Raw genomic sequence first — 14,691 nt, 5'->3', positions numbered from 1 at the left:
GGAGCTGGAGTTTGTGCAGTTTTTCTGGAATTCTACGTGTTTCATTGAGTTTTAGCAATTTAATGACTTTTAATCCACATTGTACTAAAAGCTGAGCATCAAAGTACGTTCTTTACTTTAAAAATAAATAAATGTCTTCCCGGGACAATTCAACAATTTGTGAAATATGATTCTTTGTTCTGTAATCAAGCCTTAGATGTCAAGATTGATGACACTGCTGTATCTGTGAAAAATTGTTAAAGCTAACAGCCATGAAGCTCGCTGGAAACTCAGTAAAAAGGCAACAAAATCCACTTAGCAGCACCTTGAAAGGCCCATTAACACCTTAAACCTTGTTAAATCTGTACAGAAATCCAACCAAGAAATATTTTTACAATTCTATTTTAGTGTGTATTTAAGGCAATGTAACACCATTTTTGAAGTTCTTTGTCATTTATAGTCAGTTTTTTATGACATTTGTTCATGTTACAAATGGTCAGTGTTCCAAAATTTTAGGTAGTTGCATGTAAAAATGCTCTCTGCAAGTCAAAAGGCCTCAGTGCCTCATTGGAAATGTTGCCTCCATATTAGAAAAGAAAGCCAGAAGCTGGATACTAACAGCTAAATGGGCTTCTCTGGAGGGAGGGACTTTAGAGAGACAGTTGTCACAATAGTTTACTCAGAGAGTCACTGATCGAGGGAGCTGCATAGAGAGCCAGTTTAAAATAAATTAGTTAGATAGGTATGCTCAGTATTATATGTTAGCAAAGCACCGACTAATTTGTGACCTGGCAATGTGTGTGGTGTTCTCTTTAACCAAAACATAAAATCTTTTATTTGTGAGAATTCAAGGCAGATTCTGTTATCTTTGAAAGGGGATATTTCCTCTACTTCCAGTCTTTATACTAAGCTAAGCTAAGTAGCTGCTGCAGTAGCTCAATATACAAAAGAATGGCAGTAGCAGCCTTCTTATCTAACTCTCGGCAATAAAGCGAATACGCGTATTTTCTGACATTTGTAAGCACTCCTTTAAGCTCGTCAAAAAAAGTCAAAACTTCAGTGTAATTTTTCTGTGTTTAGAAAATGTTAAAATTTATTTCAGATCAGCATATATTGTTCACAACTAACTCTCAGCTTATGAAATGCAAAAACACTATTCCCCTGCAGCTACACAAAACTATTAATGAGTTAGCCTGAAGCAGTGAATATCATTTAAAATCACAAGGAGTTGTTCACTCAGCGTGTCACACATGGTCTAACTGGGCTGTGCTACTAGAGGGGAATATAGCTGAGTTACTAGAAGCCGTGGCCCCTTATCGCACAGCTCCAGCTCAACCTGGAAGCTGCAATGTTGTGTGCTGAATCACTGCCATGAATGCTTCTTTTTTTCCCCCTTCTGGAGTAATGCGTGTTTTTTGCCTGTAGGCTTTGTCCAATATTTAATCAAGTGAAATGGCCTGAAATAGAACAGTCTGGTATCATAGTTCACTGCTGTGCGCATGGAGGCATTCATTTGTCTTGAGACAAAAAGCTGAGAGCAACTAATGGAGATCCTGGCTTTGTCCCGGGCCGAGGCGAGGAAAGGTAGAGTTGATTAACACGCACACACATGCACGCTCACATCCCTGCAGCAGCGGCAAGGGTTCGGGTTTACCAGCACGTACAGCCGTATCAGTGATGAAGTCTGGCAGAAGGCCAGACACAGTGACAGCCACTGGGTGGGGGGGGACTGCCATGGGAGGAGAAGATTACTGTAATAGAACAAGTACACACACACACATACATACATGTATACTGCAGACATATATAGACATATGCACAGAAATGCATACTCATAGAGGATGCAAGCAGACATTTACTCTTGTGTAATGAAAGTGTAATGAAACCACATACATACATACATACATACATACACACACACACACACACACACACACACACACACACACACACACAGGCGCCCTGGGCTGAGGGCTTGGCAGAGCAGAGTAGATAGATTAGTGTAATAGTCTCAGCCAAGGCAATCATCTGCCCACTGTAGGGCTTCAAATACTGGCAGCAAGATCCAGCTCAGACACAAAGAAATTAGCCACAATGAATGAGTCAGTTTGGATGAGCTCACAATGCTAATGGCGCACACAGTCAAGAAAGAATGAAAGAAAGAAAAAGAACACAAACTCCCACTACCACTACCACAGAAAATACATAAATTTTTTTTTTTTTAAAAACCACATATTTGCATGAAATGCACTGTCAACACCTTGATTGCTCCTTGTACGTATGAATCATAAGCGATAACAGTTTGGCTCACATGCTGTCAATAAAACACTCACTTGTGCATTGTGAGTGTCATTGGCCGGAGAGAACTGGTAGATGGATATGTTTTGCTTTGAAATATTCCGATTTAGTCTGTATGACAGGAGGAGTCATGCAGCTAATGATTTCTTGGAAGCAGCACATTCTGATGTAGAGAAAAGAAAGAAAATGGCATTTATTCGTATGGATACATGGTGAGGAAGCGATCAAACTCTCAGTGAAGGTACACAATTGCTGCCTATTCATACATTTCCAACTGTTTTTGGAATTAAATGAAGTAGTGGCATGTATTGTTGCCATTTTAAAAACAAATCGGCAGCCTTCAGTGTAAACAAAGATCATTAATCCGTATACAGGGAGCATGAGCAAGTATGAGTAATCCAATATATTCATTGTAACGTTCTGCCTCTGGAGGATCAAAATACTAAATGAGGGAATAACTTCCGAAAGAACTCTGTCCCCTGCAGCAGAGTTCTTCATTTTGTTGTCTCATTTAATTAAGTGGCTTTTTACACCATCTCCAATTCTGTATGCACAAGACAAAACATGGGAGCTGTGGTTGATTTTGCCAATAATGTTGAAACCTTTAATCCTTGGAGGTTTTGAAACCTGGAGGTCTCTGTTCAGAACCATTTTTAGAAAGTTGTCGGGAATTTTACATTCACCAAAGAGGTTGCCTAGTATGAAAGATGTACTAAAAAGATGTAACATCACTGTGCTTCACTTCCATTGTATCACATTCGGTGAAGCTGCAGTTAAGAATGTTTAGAAAAGGTTGAATAACATGTGTGTTTACTGACCCATTGTTATAAGCCTGCAATTATAGCCTTGAAGTCTAGGTTTTAATTAGGTGGAAGTAATGATGTCAAGACTGATTAAGTTCTTTAATGGGTTGCTGCTTTTTTTAGCTGAAAATGAAAATAGAGTGCAATGCAATTATAACTTATTTCACATATTAATTTGATAAGATCAAAATTTTGTCATTACAAGACAATTTCTTGTATTGAGGCTAAAAACAGTCTTGCCAAGTATTCAGGGCAATGGTACATGTTCTGCTTGTTGTAAAAGCTCACAAAAATGTTGTGCTGAAAAAACAACACATTCAAGCTAATACTCATTGCGTTAAATCTGGCAGTACCACAGCAATGATTGATGACCATCAACCACGTTGACATTTTATCATAATTACGAGATCTCAACTCATAAATTCAAGCTAGTAAGTAATTCTGAGATTTTTTTGTTTGTTTTTTGTTTTGTGAATGCAATGTGTTTCCGTCCTCCAAGGTGAGCTGCATGAAATCTGATAAAGTAGCTGTCAAATAATTGTACCTCTTATGCCACCATTTTTTTTTCCTGGTTGAATCCAACAGTTGTTGTATTGAGGCTAGCAGTCATGTTCCTACAGCCAAATCACAGCTGTGCTTATACCAAGTACAACACTGAGATCTCAAGTGTGAAATAACGAAATGCAACACTTCTGCAAGAGTTGTTTGAAACACATGCGTTTTCCCGCACACTAGCTTGCTGTCTACTTTGTGCAGGTCCACATGTTATTGTACGCCAATTACTTTGTATCATGTACTGTATATTCATCTGAGTCTTTCTATATATTGTGAAACCAGCTAAATAAAAGTCTCTCGTTAGTCCCTTTAGTGGTATGTGTGAGTTACCAGACTGATCAGACGACATGTTGCTCCATTATTTCCTGCTCTCCGTGAATGGTCTCTAGTAACTGTTCAGCGAGTTCTGAGAAATGCAAGACAAATAGCTGTTTTCTTCCTATTTGTCTTGAACTCACTCTAGGTCTCTGTATGCTAATGAAAGCATCATCATCTTCCTCACCTAGAGTCCCAGATCAGACAGTTTCTGCACATCAGTGGCTTCTAGGCTGTGGTTGGTGTGAGACATCCCTGCCTCTTTGCACATTCTTGGTAACATCTGTGACAGCTGGTTTTCTCCTGGGGGAACTGCATATCCCAGAAGTTGTCTGTCACAGCTGTTACCCTTCTGGGCTTTTACACTAGACAGAGTCAACCATCTTTTGATAGTTGCTACTGGGCAGAGAGAGTTTCTTCACTCATGAAGCATAATACCTCTTCAGTTTTTTTCCGTCTGTTTTCGGTGTGTCTTTATTGATTTTTTTTCTTTGTTTGTTGAAATGCTTGTGTCCATTCTAATCATGTCTGAGGATACCCAAGTCTGGTTTTAGGTGTCAATCCCATGTTCAGTAAATCTTTCAAATTGTATGGACTTACTTTCACAGAATATCTTAGGACAAACTGGTCCTCTAATAGAAACAGTGTCATGGGGTGTTTGCTGTTCTGTGTTTTCTTGCCCTTGTAGTCTCTTGTGCAACACTTTTCAAAAATGTTCTTAGCTGTTATGAATTTGTGTTCCGGTATTGAATTCCATAAAAGGCTAAGAAGAGGCTTAAGTACAGTTTTAAAACCAACCATGGTAGGCCCAAGGTTGCTGCTAACGCTGCTGAGCTCCTCTTTTTGCTGTCCTGATGGATCCATTAAACTGCCTTAAAATTATACTCAGCGTGGTCTTTTGAAGAGGATGAAAGGTGATGTTTGTATATTTGAGCCAAGTCTGAAAACAGTTCGAAGCCATATTGTTTGTCTTACAGTGTTAGCTCAATTTTTGCTCCTCTGACTTTCCAAGATGCTTGATGTCATATGACCCCTTAGGGAGGTTTGCATTTAGTCGTCTAAGCTTCTTTTCTTCTCTCTCCTCTCTTTTGATGACCGTTCCCAATTTAGTTCAAATGTTATTTGTGGAAATATGTCTGTATTTGCAGTGTAACATTTGTCACAATCTAAGATAGATACGGTATTGGCAATTAAAGCAATTAACAGTTATTAACATCTGTAACGCGATCCATCCATACATGACTCCTATTCTCTTCCAGCTATTCTTGGCACCAGGCTAAGCAGGACTTTCCAGATGTCACTCTCCCCAGCAATGTTTCCTAGTCCCTCCTGGAACCAGGCTACATCTATTTACAGTCCCTCCAGAAATTTCTAGGTCTTGCTCAGGGTCTTCTCTCAGTTGGATGTACCTGGAAAGCCTCCAGAGAAAGGCACCAGGAGGCATTACAATCAGATGCCCAGACAAGCTAAGCTGGCTCCATTTGATACATACTAGCAGCCAGTTTCCTTTCAGCTCCACTTGGATATCCAAACTCCTCACCCTATACCTAAAGCTGAACCCAACCACCCTACGGAAGAAACTTACTTTGGCTGCTTGAATCCATTACCCCATTTTTTTGCTCACCACCCAGAGCTCATGGGTTTGAATGTAGATCAACTGATAAATCAAGCACTTCACCTTTCAGCTCAGCTCCCTCTTCACCACAATGCCTGCATTCCCAGCTATCGGTACTATAAAAGTGCATATCCAAGCGATGTAAAGAATTAATGAGTCAGTAAGTACTGGCCTCTGAAAGTGTTTATGCCTGCAAGAAAAATATTAACCCAGATTGCAGACAAACGGACTTATACAACAAATGCCTTTTTTTTCAAAACAAAGATGTTAATGCTTTGCTGCTGATGTGACACCCAGCAACACACACATTTGTACACAGATAAAGCCAGAGGCCACAGAAACTATAAGGACATTTATCTCAGTCTGTGCATGCATGTGTAAACAAATGCAGCTGGTTATGTCTGAGTTTGCGTGTCACTGACATTCACTTCTGTCATTAACCTGCAGTCTTCAATGTCACTTTATGTGCCCCAAAATAGAAATAATGGCATTGTCTGTGTGTGTGTTTGTGGCCAAGGTTCACCACTATAGAGATAAAAACATCAAGAGAAACAAATGAGAGAACACTCATGGTCATCCAGCGTTCAGATGGTCATGTTAGTATTCATGAGGGTCATATGAATGCTCACACACACACACACACACACACACACACACACACACACACACACACACACACACACACACACACACACACACACAGCCTTGCACTGTTATTACATGGGGCGCACAATAATGACCTATAGCTACATTCATTCTGCAGCTCTTAATACTAACCATTAAACCTTAACATGCCTCCTAACCTTCGCTTAACTGGAACTCCAAACCAGATGCTTTAACCTGGCCAAAGTAGCCCTTTGCTCCTCTCAGTGCATGCAGGACCACAAGCTGTGAACTAGCTGCCCTCTTTGGTTTTAATGAGGAATTTCATTAGCATTTTAATGAGGAGTCCAGGTAAGCTGACAAGCCTTTTTAGAGAAACTGAAGGACACATGTGGCAAACCTCCAGTCAATGTGACAAGTGTCCAGCGAAGAATAAGCGACTCTTTGTCCAAAAGAATACACAAATTGATTCACTGTTTCCTTTTTTATGTTTTATTATGAGACCTGAGAAGGAGAGATGGGAGATTTTTAAGTACACTTGTACTTGAACACAGTTGCATGCTGAGAAAGAGCGTCTGCTTGAAACATCCGTGCAGTAATAAATCATTTAATGGGAGTTCTTCTTTTGGATCCAGCAGCCGGATATACACAGTGGAGCTAAATGCATTATTTTTTTTTTATGTTTCTACTTTCCTCTCTTCTTATAACAATATCCTGTAGGGTTTTATTCTTCTGGAGAATGATGTTGCAGGCTTTTGGAAACAAGGCAGTGGAAATATTTGTTATTTAGATCGTACAGGGGGCTGCACAGTGGTATAGTGGTTAGCACTTTCGCCTTGTAGCAAGAAGATCCCTGGTTCGCGTCCCAGCTTTCCTGGGATCTTTCTGCATGGAGTTTGCATGTTCTCCGTGTGCATGTGTGTGGGTTTACTCCAGGCGCTCCGACTTCCTCCCACAGTCCAAAAATATGCTGAGGTTAACTGATTACTCTAAATTGTCCGTAGGTGTGAATGTGACTGTGATTGTTTGTCTGTATATGTAGCCCTGTGACAGACTGGTGACCTGTCCAGGGTGTCCCCTGCCTTCACCCGAGTCAGCTGGAATGGGCTCCAGCTCCCCCGTGACCCTAATGAGGATAGAGAATGCATGGATAGATCGTACAGAAAGCATACAGGACATAATGTGTTTGCTATAATTGCATGCTCATGTCTACCAGTAGATCAAGAAATTTAGCAGTTTAAGAGTTTTTGTTTGAAGACATGTGTGGCTTCTCCATTTTTAATTTATGACCACAAGTCATGTTCATATGTCCTGAAGTGGTCTCAAAATAGCCATTTAAAGTCTAATTAATGTGACATTAGCAAACCTTCTATATTAACATTAAGTTAACAGAATTTAGTGCTGACAGAACAACTTCGCAAACAAGATCAAATATATTGAATAACTGAGGGTATTTTATTTGCACACATTCCCCTGAGCATCTGTTTTAGCAGTGCAATATTTATTGAATGTGAATTACACAGACTGAGCAGATCTGTGCCAGTGAAAGAAACATTGTGGCTCATACACTGGGTGAGCAACATCTGTAAAGTAAAAGGCTGCCATCTTGAACTCCAATATCCAGTTCTATTAAATTCAAAGGGCGTACTCATTCTGTTTTACCTCAAAATAACCTCCTTGTGCTGCACACAATGGTGTGCTCATTGCTCACTGACCAAAACTACAGTGTATCATCCAAATGTGGAGCTGAAAATAATAGCCACTTGCAAGAGGCAAATACATGAAATTAGAATTTAATAAATACCACTCTGGTTTTGGAATTAAAATATCTTCCAACCAACAATCCCTTATTACAAGTGAGTGCAGCAGCTGCAACTCAAAATACTTTTTTCTTACCAGTAAATTATCCTTCACAATGATAACAACAAGCAAAACTTATTTTCACCCTGACTGAAATCCAATAAAGTTTTGAATTGGGATAAATATGGTATTTTCTCAGATCAAGACAGAAAACGTTTTGCTTATGATGAAAATCCCCATACAATTTGGAATAATCCAGGTTCCAACATTCATTGTTCCAACTTTGTTCCATACAATTCTTGTGTGCTCACGGTATTCCGAGCAAATCCATGTTTTAATTCTAAAGTTTATTATCTGTTATCCATTGTCTCAACATATCAGATCTAGAATTAAATGCAGCTTAGCATATGAAAACAATATTGAATACACTACTTGTACCAATAAGGCTGATATTTGACAAACCCTAGTGGGGAAACTAAATTTAAATTTGAAGAGTTTAATAAGTCATAATCTCCTGGTTGGCATGAATTTTCATATTGTTCCTGTTTGTAGGTTTTTTCTATGTGCTCCGGCTTTCTTGCACAGTTCAAAGACTTTTAATTGGTGAAGTAGTGATTTTATATTGGCCATAGTTGTGAGAGTGGTCTGTCTCTTTGTGTGGTCATGTGATGGGCTAGTGACTTGTCCAGGATGTGCCTTGCCTTTCTCACATCAGATAGTGCTGCTCTAACAGGGATACAGTTATCTAAACAGTTGTTTTCTTTTGAACTGCCTGTCTACAACACTAGCAGTTTCTCTTTAAGGTCCATCTTGTTGGCTGTTTGGAAAGGCCTTTACCAAGCTCGGTAAAGCCAAGAAATCAGTTAAAGGAACTCTAGTCATGTTACATTTGTGTATTTGTTCCTTCTGACGCCGCTTGGCCAGGTCATGTTTGTAAATAAGAACTGGTTCTCAAACATTTTTAAATGGTAAAATAATGGTCAAATAAATAAATTTGCATTACCGATCTTTCCTTCCCTCTCTGCTCCACTCTCCCTGCTACAGAATGATCCCGCCATCAAGCAAGAACTTTCTGGTCAACAACCTGGCAGCAGGGACCCAGTACGACTTGTGCGTTCTGGCCATCTATGATGATGTCATCACTTCTCTGACAGCAACGCGAGTGGTTGGCTGTGTGCAGTTCACCACCGAGTCAGAGTACATGAGATGTCACTTCATGCAGTCTCAGTTCCTCGGTGGAACTATGATCATCATCATCGGAGGGATAATAGTGGCCTCAGTGCTCGTTTTCATCATCATCCTGATGATACGGTACAAGGTGGGTCTGTCTATCTGTCTCCGGTTCTCTAGTCTGGCCACAAATCTGAGAGAATAACAGCAGAGAGGTTTTCATTCAGTCAGGAGATTTGCATTATGGCCATATGCTACAGTGCTTTAATTTTTAAAAAAATACTCCTGATTTTTAGTTCTGTTAATGCTCAACAGATACTCAAAAGATATGTTTGGACATTACAGTTCCAACCAAATTTCACTGAGCCCAAACAGACAGTGGTCACTTAACTGGACACCTGTAGGATCTCCTAAAGCTACTTGTACTAGTATAGCTATTACGTTTCATTTTTGTGCATCAAATTTGGTAAAGTTGTAGTTGAAATTTTTTAAACAGATTCAAAAGCATCAGTGTAACTTCCTCATTGCTATCAGTTTTTCTGTCAGGTGTATTGTTGTGATGAAGCAGAAGGTAAAACGTCAGTTTCAATGGATTTTTTTTTCCTTTGCTGAAATTTGATCAAATGATGAAGAAGATACAGATACTTATTGTGTTAATAAATTCTCCCAGGTGTTTAAGACTGAACTTTCACTGACTGAATCTGAATGTGTTTTTTTGTTTTGTTTTGGGGTTTTTTCAGGCAGAAATGTGACAAAACAGTCAATGACTTAAAGGGTTAAACTGTGACCTAGTTAAAATTAAGACTCCATTTCTCATACTTTGATCTATCATTTTCATTCTTTTTCATTACAAATTTTTTATGATCTTTCTTTTGATCTTTCATCAATGGGATTGTCAAGTTTGTAATGTAATATATTTGAAACTGTCAAAACTATCACACTCCAAGTTAAAGACGATGTGAACAAATGTGGTAAATTGAGCAGTGTCAGTCGCTTGCAACAGAAGCCAAGCACAGTATTACTACACCTGTTTTAATCACAGTAGTACTAGATAAGTCTCTACACTGAATGTGCCATCTTAAGCAACATTGTTAAAATGGCAGCAGGTTGTGTTTTAACAGTGAACACAGCCTGATCTTGGTATAGAGAGCCTCAGGGTAGAAACAGTGAAAGCAGTGGTGTGCACAGACATTTTGGGGGGAAGGTGCTCAGTGGAAAAAAAAAAAGGCACTTTGTGCAGCGCATAGAACATTAGGCTACAACAAGGCAGAAAGCTACTTTTTCCTTTTTGCTATGTAGCTTAAAAGTCACAGCAAGTGTTGCCTCTCCCTAACCCATAAGAACCCATGGTGACACCAGTGTAACAAGCACTTTGAGTGCCAAAGTCTCTTCCTTGTAAAGTTTTATGTCTGATCTTAACTCATTAAGTTCTTTAAGGAAAAATGGGTCTGGGTTCTTATGGGCTAATGTAGGCTAATAATAAAACTACACAAACTAAATATTTAGTTATAGTATACTGATCATATGTTGTACCAATTCACCAATGACATTGGTTGTGTGGTCATCGTGGTCATGTTATGTCAATTAATTGATTGCTGTGTTATTTTATCTGATTCCATTTTGTTGTTTTTCACAGTAAAGATCAGGGGTGTCAAACTCATTTTAGTTCAGGGGTCACAGAAAGCCCAATTTCCCAATTTGATTTCAAGTGGGCCACAGCAGTAAAAACACAATAAATCACCACAACTCCAACTTTTCCCCCTTTGTTTAGTTAAAAAAAAAAAAAAACATTCTGAAAATGTTCACACTTAATAAGTTATCTTTTCACTAAATGTTGTTCACACGTTGAAATTTCTTTTAAAAAAAACTCAATTTCAACAGTATTAATCTTCAGTTTATCATTTACACGTTACAACTGACAGATCACAGAGTGTCTAAAAAGACACAAAACATTCAGTCACAGCTATCTGGAGCTGAACAATCTAGTATTTTGCTTTATGTTGAAAACAACTTGTCAAGTTCTAGAAATTATTTCAAATTTACAATTTTACAAATTGAATGTCTTCTCTGTAATTCTATGTAATGTTTTACCCTTTGCAAAGTTGGGCTGAAATGGATCATCTGGCAGCCGTTTTTGGCCCGCGGGCTGCATGTTTGACACCCCTGGAAAATAATCGGAGTAGATGAGCCGAGATGGGGACGTGATCAAGTACGCCGGTGTTCCAATTGCACATTAACGATGCGTTCTCACATTTTTGGGAGCCCGTAGCGTACAATGGCCAGCGTAGTTTGTGTGAATAACAGACGTTAAAACAGTAGTTCAGCTACTTATTTCCGCATAGACAGACCTTTTCCTCCCAGTCACTCGCGCCCCCCTTGTCATGCCTCACTATTTGAGAAACACTGATACACAGTCTATGCTGTTGCCACACACGGTGTCCACTCCTCGTGTTCACATTACGAGATGGGATGGGGCGTGTCGCGGCATGGCATGGGTCGTATGTGTGTGTGTGTGTTTTATGTTTCAATTTTTTTAAAAAGTTGAGACGTGGAGGGCACTTGCTTGATACTAAGGGCAAGAAGCAGGTGCTCTAGCACCACCTCATGTCTATCTGTGCACGCCACTGAGTGAAAGCATGGTGCATCATGATTTGAAAATGGCACAGAGAGATGGAGATGTTCTCAGCTACTCTTGCATCAAAAGGGCTGAATCAGTGTTTCCATTGTGCCCTAAAAATACACAGAAGTGAACTCAAAGAAAATGTTTTGGCACACTTAAATACTTTTGGGGGTTCGTATGGAGATATTTCGTTAAAGAATGAAGGGATGAAAACCTCCCTTTTCCCTTTTTTTTTCCTCAGGTGTGTAACCCTGGTGAGGGCGGCAAAGGCGTCTCAATGTCGATGACCAACGTTCACTCACAGACCAATGGGCAGCAGTCGCAGGGTTGCACCGTGACTCCCAGCGTCTCTAAACATGGCTCAGTCGGATTAGACGACCTCTCAGGAGGCACAAAGAAAAGGAGTGGGGCAACAGCAGGAGGTGGGGGAAAGGATATGATTACGCAGTCGTCTGAGTCCTCCACGGCTACGTCGGTTCTCACTCAGGCTTGGGCAGCAAGGAGCCCGACGGCTGAAGCCAAGGAACGGGAGAAAGTGGGAGAAGAGAGAGCTCAAATCACCACCACCTCTCCCACCAACACCACAGGTTCCCTGCACAAACCAAAGCGGAAGCCTGCTCCAAGCAAGCCCGGCTCGGCCTGCTCCAGCGCTGCAGCAATGGCCGAGAACTTGGCCTCCTCCTCCACTCGACCCCCATCATGCTCCTCCTCTTCCAATGCTTCCTCAGCCCTCCTCCCCACATCCTGCCCCATCCCCCTGGAGAACCTCAACACAAACCGCAACAACTCCACCTCTCTCAACCAAACCCCACCTCCCACCTTTGCCCCTTCTCCTTTCTCCAGCCTGCTCAGCACGCCAAGCCCAGTCCCGTCGGTTCGGTACAGAGAGACGCCCATCCTGCGCCGGGCTCCTCGCGTCGCTTCCTCCTCCCCCTCTGCCAAGTACCAGACTCTCCCTGCGGAGGAGGGAGGGAGGAGCAGGGCGAGGAGGAGGTACTCGCTCAGTGAAGGAGGTTCAAAGACTCACTCATCCCATCAGGGAGGAGGAGGTGCACCCAAAATAGGGCGCATAATGCGGAACAAAAGGAGCCAATCAATGAGCGGGATGCTGCTCCCTAAAGACGGGGATGGAGACTCGGATAAAGGGCGTTGTGATTCTGACTGGATCTTAGAAAGCACTGTTTGAACTGGAACAAGGCAGCGATCATAAAATAAACTTTGGTTTATTCATTATTGTTTATCCTTCATGTGAGTGTATGTCTGCAGTGTGACTGTTAGTTTGAAATTCTTTACAGGTGAATGAATGAACGTGAAGGCCTGTGCGTGTTGTTACTGTGTAGAATGTGTGTTTTCATGTTTGAATTTTGTCTATAGAGGATGATTGAGTATTTCTGGATGAAAGTGTGAGTGTGCCATTTCTTTTTCAGCCTATGTTTTTATAATTATTCTTTTCATAACTTCTCTCCACAGTTCTTTGTATTCAGTTTACAGTTTGTTTTGTCCACTTTGACGGTATTCGTTTTTTTGCAATCGGTCATTCAGCGAGTGGATAACTTGCCTTGTCTCGTAGCGTCCTCGAGTTGTCTCGTTGGTTCCACTTTATAGCACAAAAGAAAAAAAACAAGACAATGGGCTCGCCACGTCATTCCCCAGTTCACACTCACCTTATCTGAAAACACCACAAAAAGGGAAGAAATACAGGAAAAAAGAGGAATACAAGAAAATTTTACAAAGACAAGAAAAGCACATCATTGTTAACGTTCACACACTCACAGAGAGTTTGCATTCTTACCGTGGCAAGAGAAAAGCAGTCGGTGCCTTCTTTTGCACTAACAGACTGTCACTAACCAATACTATGACCAGATCTCTGACTCCACCACTGCTCCACGGATGAGGGATTGGGACGGAGGGGATCAATGAAGGAAGAGAGAAATTTCACACATAGCCTTTCTTACCTACTGCGGAGTACAGACCTTTTCTTGACATATAGAGACAAAACGTAACAAACAGATGAAGACTTTAACGGACCTCTTATGAAATTGATATTTTTTAAAGGGAAGAATAAAAAAAAACTCAACAAAAAATAATGAGAACATTGTGAGCTTTTCACTGACATTGGTATACTACAGCCTGTGTCGGTCACAAGCTCCCAGAAAGCTTCTGTACAGAAAAAGACAACATGTACTGTGTTGTTTTGTTGTGTAAAATAAAAAGGGATAAAATGAAAACTGAAAATGTGAAGAGTGTGTTTTATAGGCATGTACAGCATGTCCAAAATATCTTACAGCAACGTTCATGGCATCACTTTCCACAACACTGCATTATTTTCGCTGGGTAAGAACTTCAAATTAGAAGTGACATGTTGCGTTTCTTAATTAAAATAATTCACATTTTCCACTGTAATTTGATTCATCAGTATTTAGCTAAAAACCCAAGGCTTAGTTACACACACACACACACACACACACACACACACACACATTGTCTGGCTGTTTATTTAGCGCACAGCTCATATGCAAACCTCTCACTCACCCATGATTGCACTTATTATCGTTTCACAGTTCAGTAAAAAAAAAAAAATCTCCTAGTGAGGCTTTGACAATTTGCCAGTGACTAAGACTCATATATGTTGTTGCTGAGTGCTGACAAAATTAACCATTGCTTTATATTTGCTGAAAGTGTAACTCATTAGCTATGAAAATAGACAATGAAACCAAGTAATATGCTTCAGCTTTTCAGAAACACCAGTGATAATAATAAAAAGCAACGGTTTCAAGAAAACATGTCGAGTTACACATCGACAGAAGAGGGGATATGGCTTCAGCTCTTTAAACTGTATGCTCAGCCTCTTATACAGCACTCTTGTAAAGTAACAGGCACTTGCTACAAAACAAAAGCTGACACTCACTCCACTTAAAGGAAACCGGCTGTTG

General features: G+C 40.4%; 1 protein-coding gene across 3 annotated transcripts in view; it reads left to right on the top strand.

Annotated features, from left to right (window-relative positions):
• Positions 1 to 13,986, top strand: part of LOC110967034 (leucine-rich repeat and fibronectin type-III domain-containing protein 5-like) — a 167,709-nt gene extending 153,723 nt beyond the window's left edge. For all 3 annotated transcript variants that reach the window (XM_051947021.1, XM_051947015.1, XM_051947017.1), the window contains 2 exons: positions 9,013 to 9,286; positions 12,000 to 13,986. In XM_051947021.1, coding sequence (XP_051802981.1) covers positions 9,013 to 9,286; positions 12,000 to 12,944 — 1,219 coding nt within the window. In that variant the 3' untranslated portion in view covers positions 12,945 to 13,986. The remainder of the gene's footprint in view (positions 1 to 9,012; positions 9,287 to 11,999) is intronic.
• The last annotated feature ends 705 nt before the right edge of the window (positions 13,987 to 14,691 follow it).

The sequence above is a fragment of the Acanthochromis polyacanthus genome, chromosome 1 (assembly GCF_021347895.1).
Source record: "Acanthochromis polyacanthus isolate Apoly-LR-REF ecotype Palm Island chromosome 1, KAUST_Apoly_ChrSc, whole genome shotgun sequence".
Lineage (NCBI taxonomy): Eukaryota > Metazoa > Chordata > Actinopteri > Pomacentridae > Acanthochromis > Acanthochromis polyacanthus.
The sequence above is the reverse complement of the archived record's forward strand: the minus strand, read 5'-3'. Positions and strand labels throughout refer to the sequence as shown.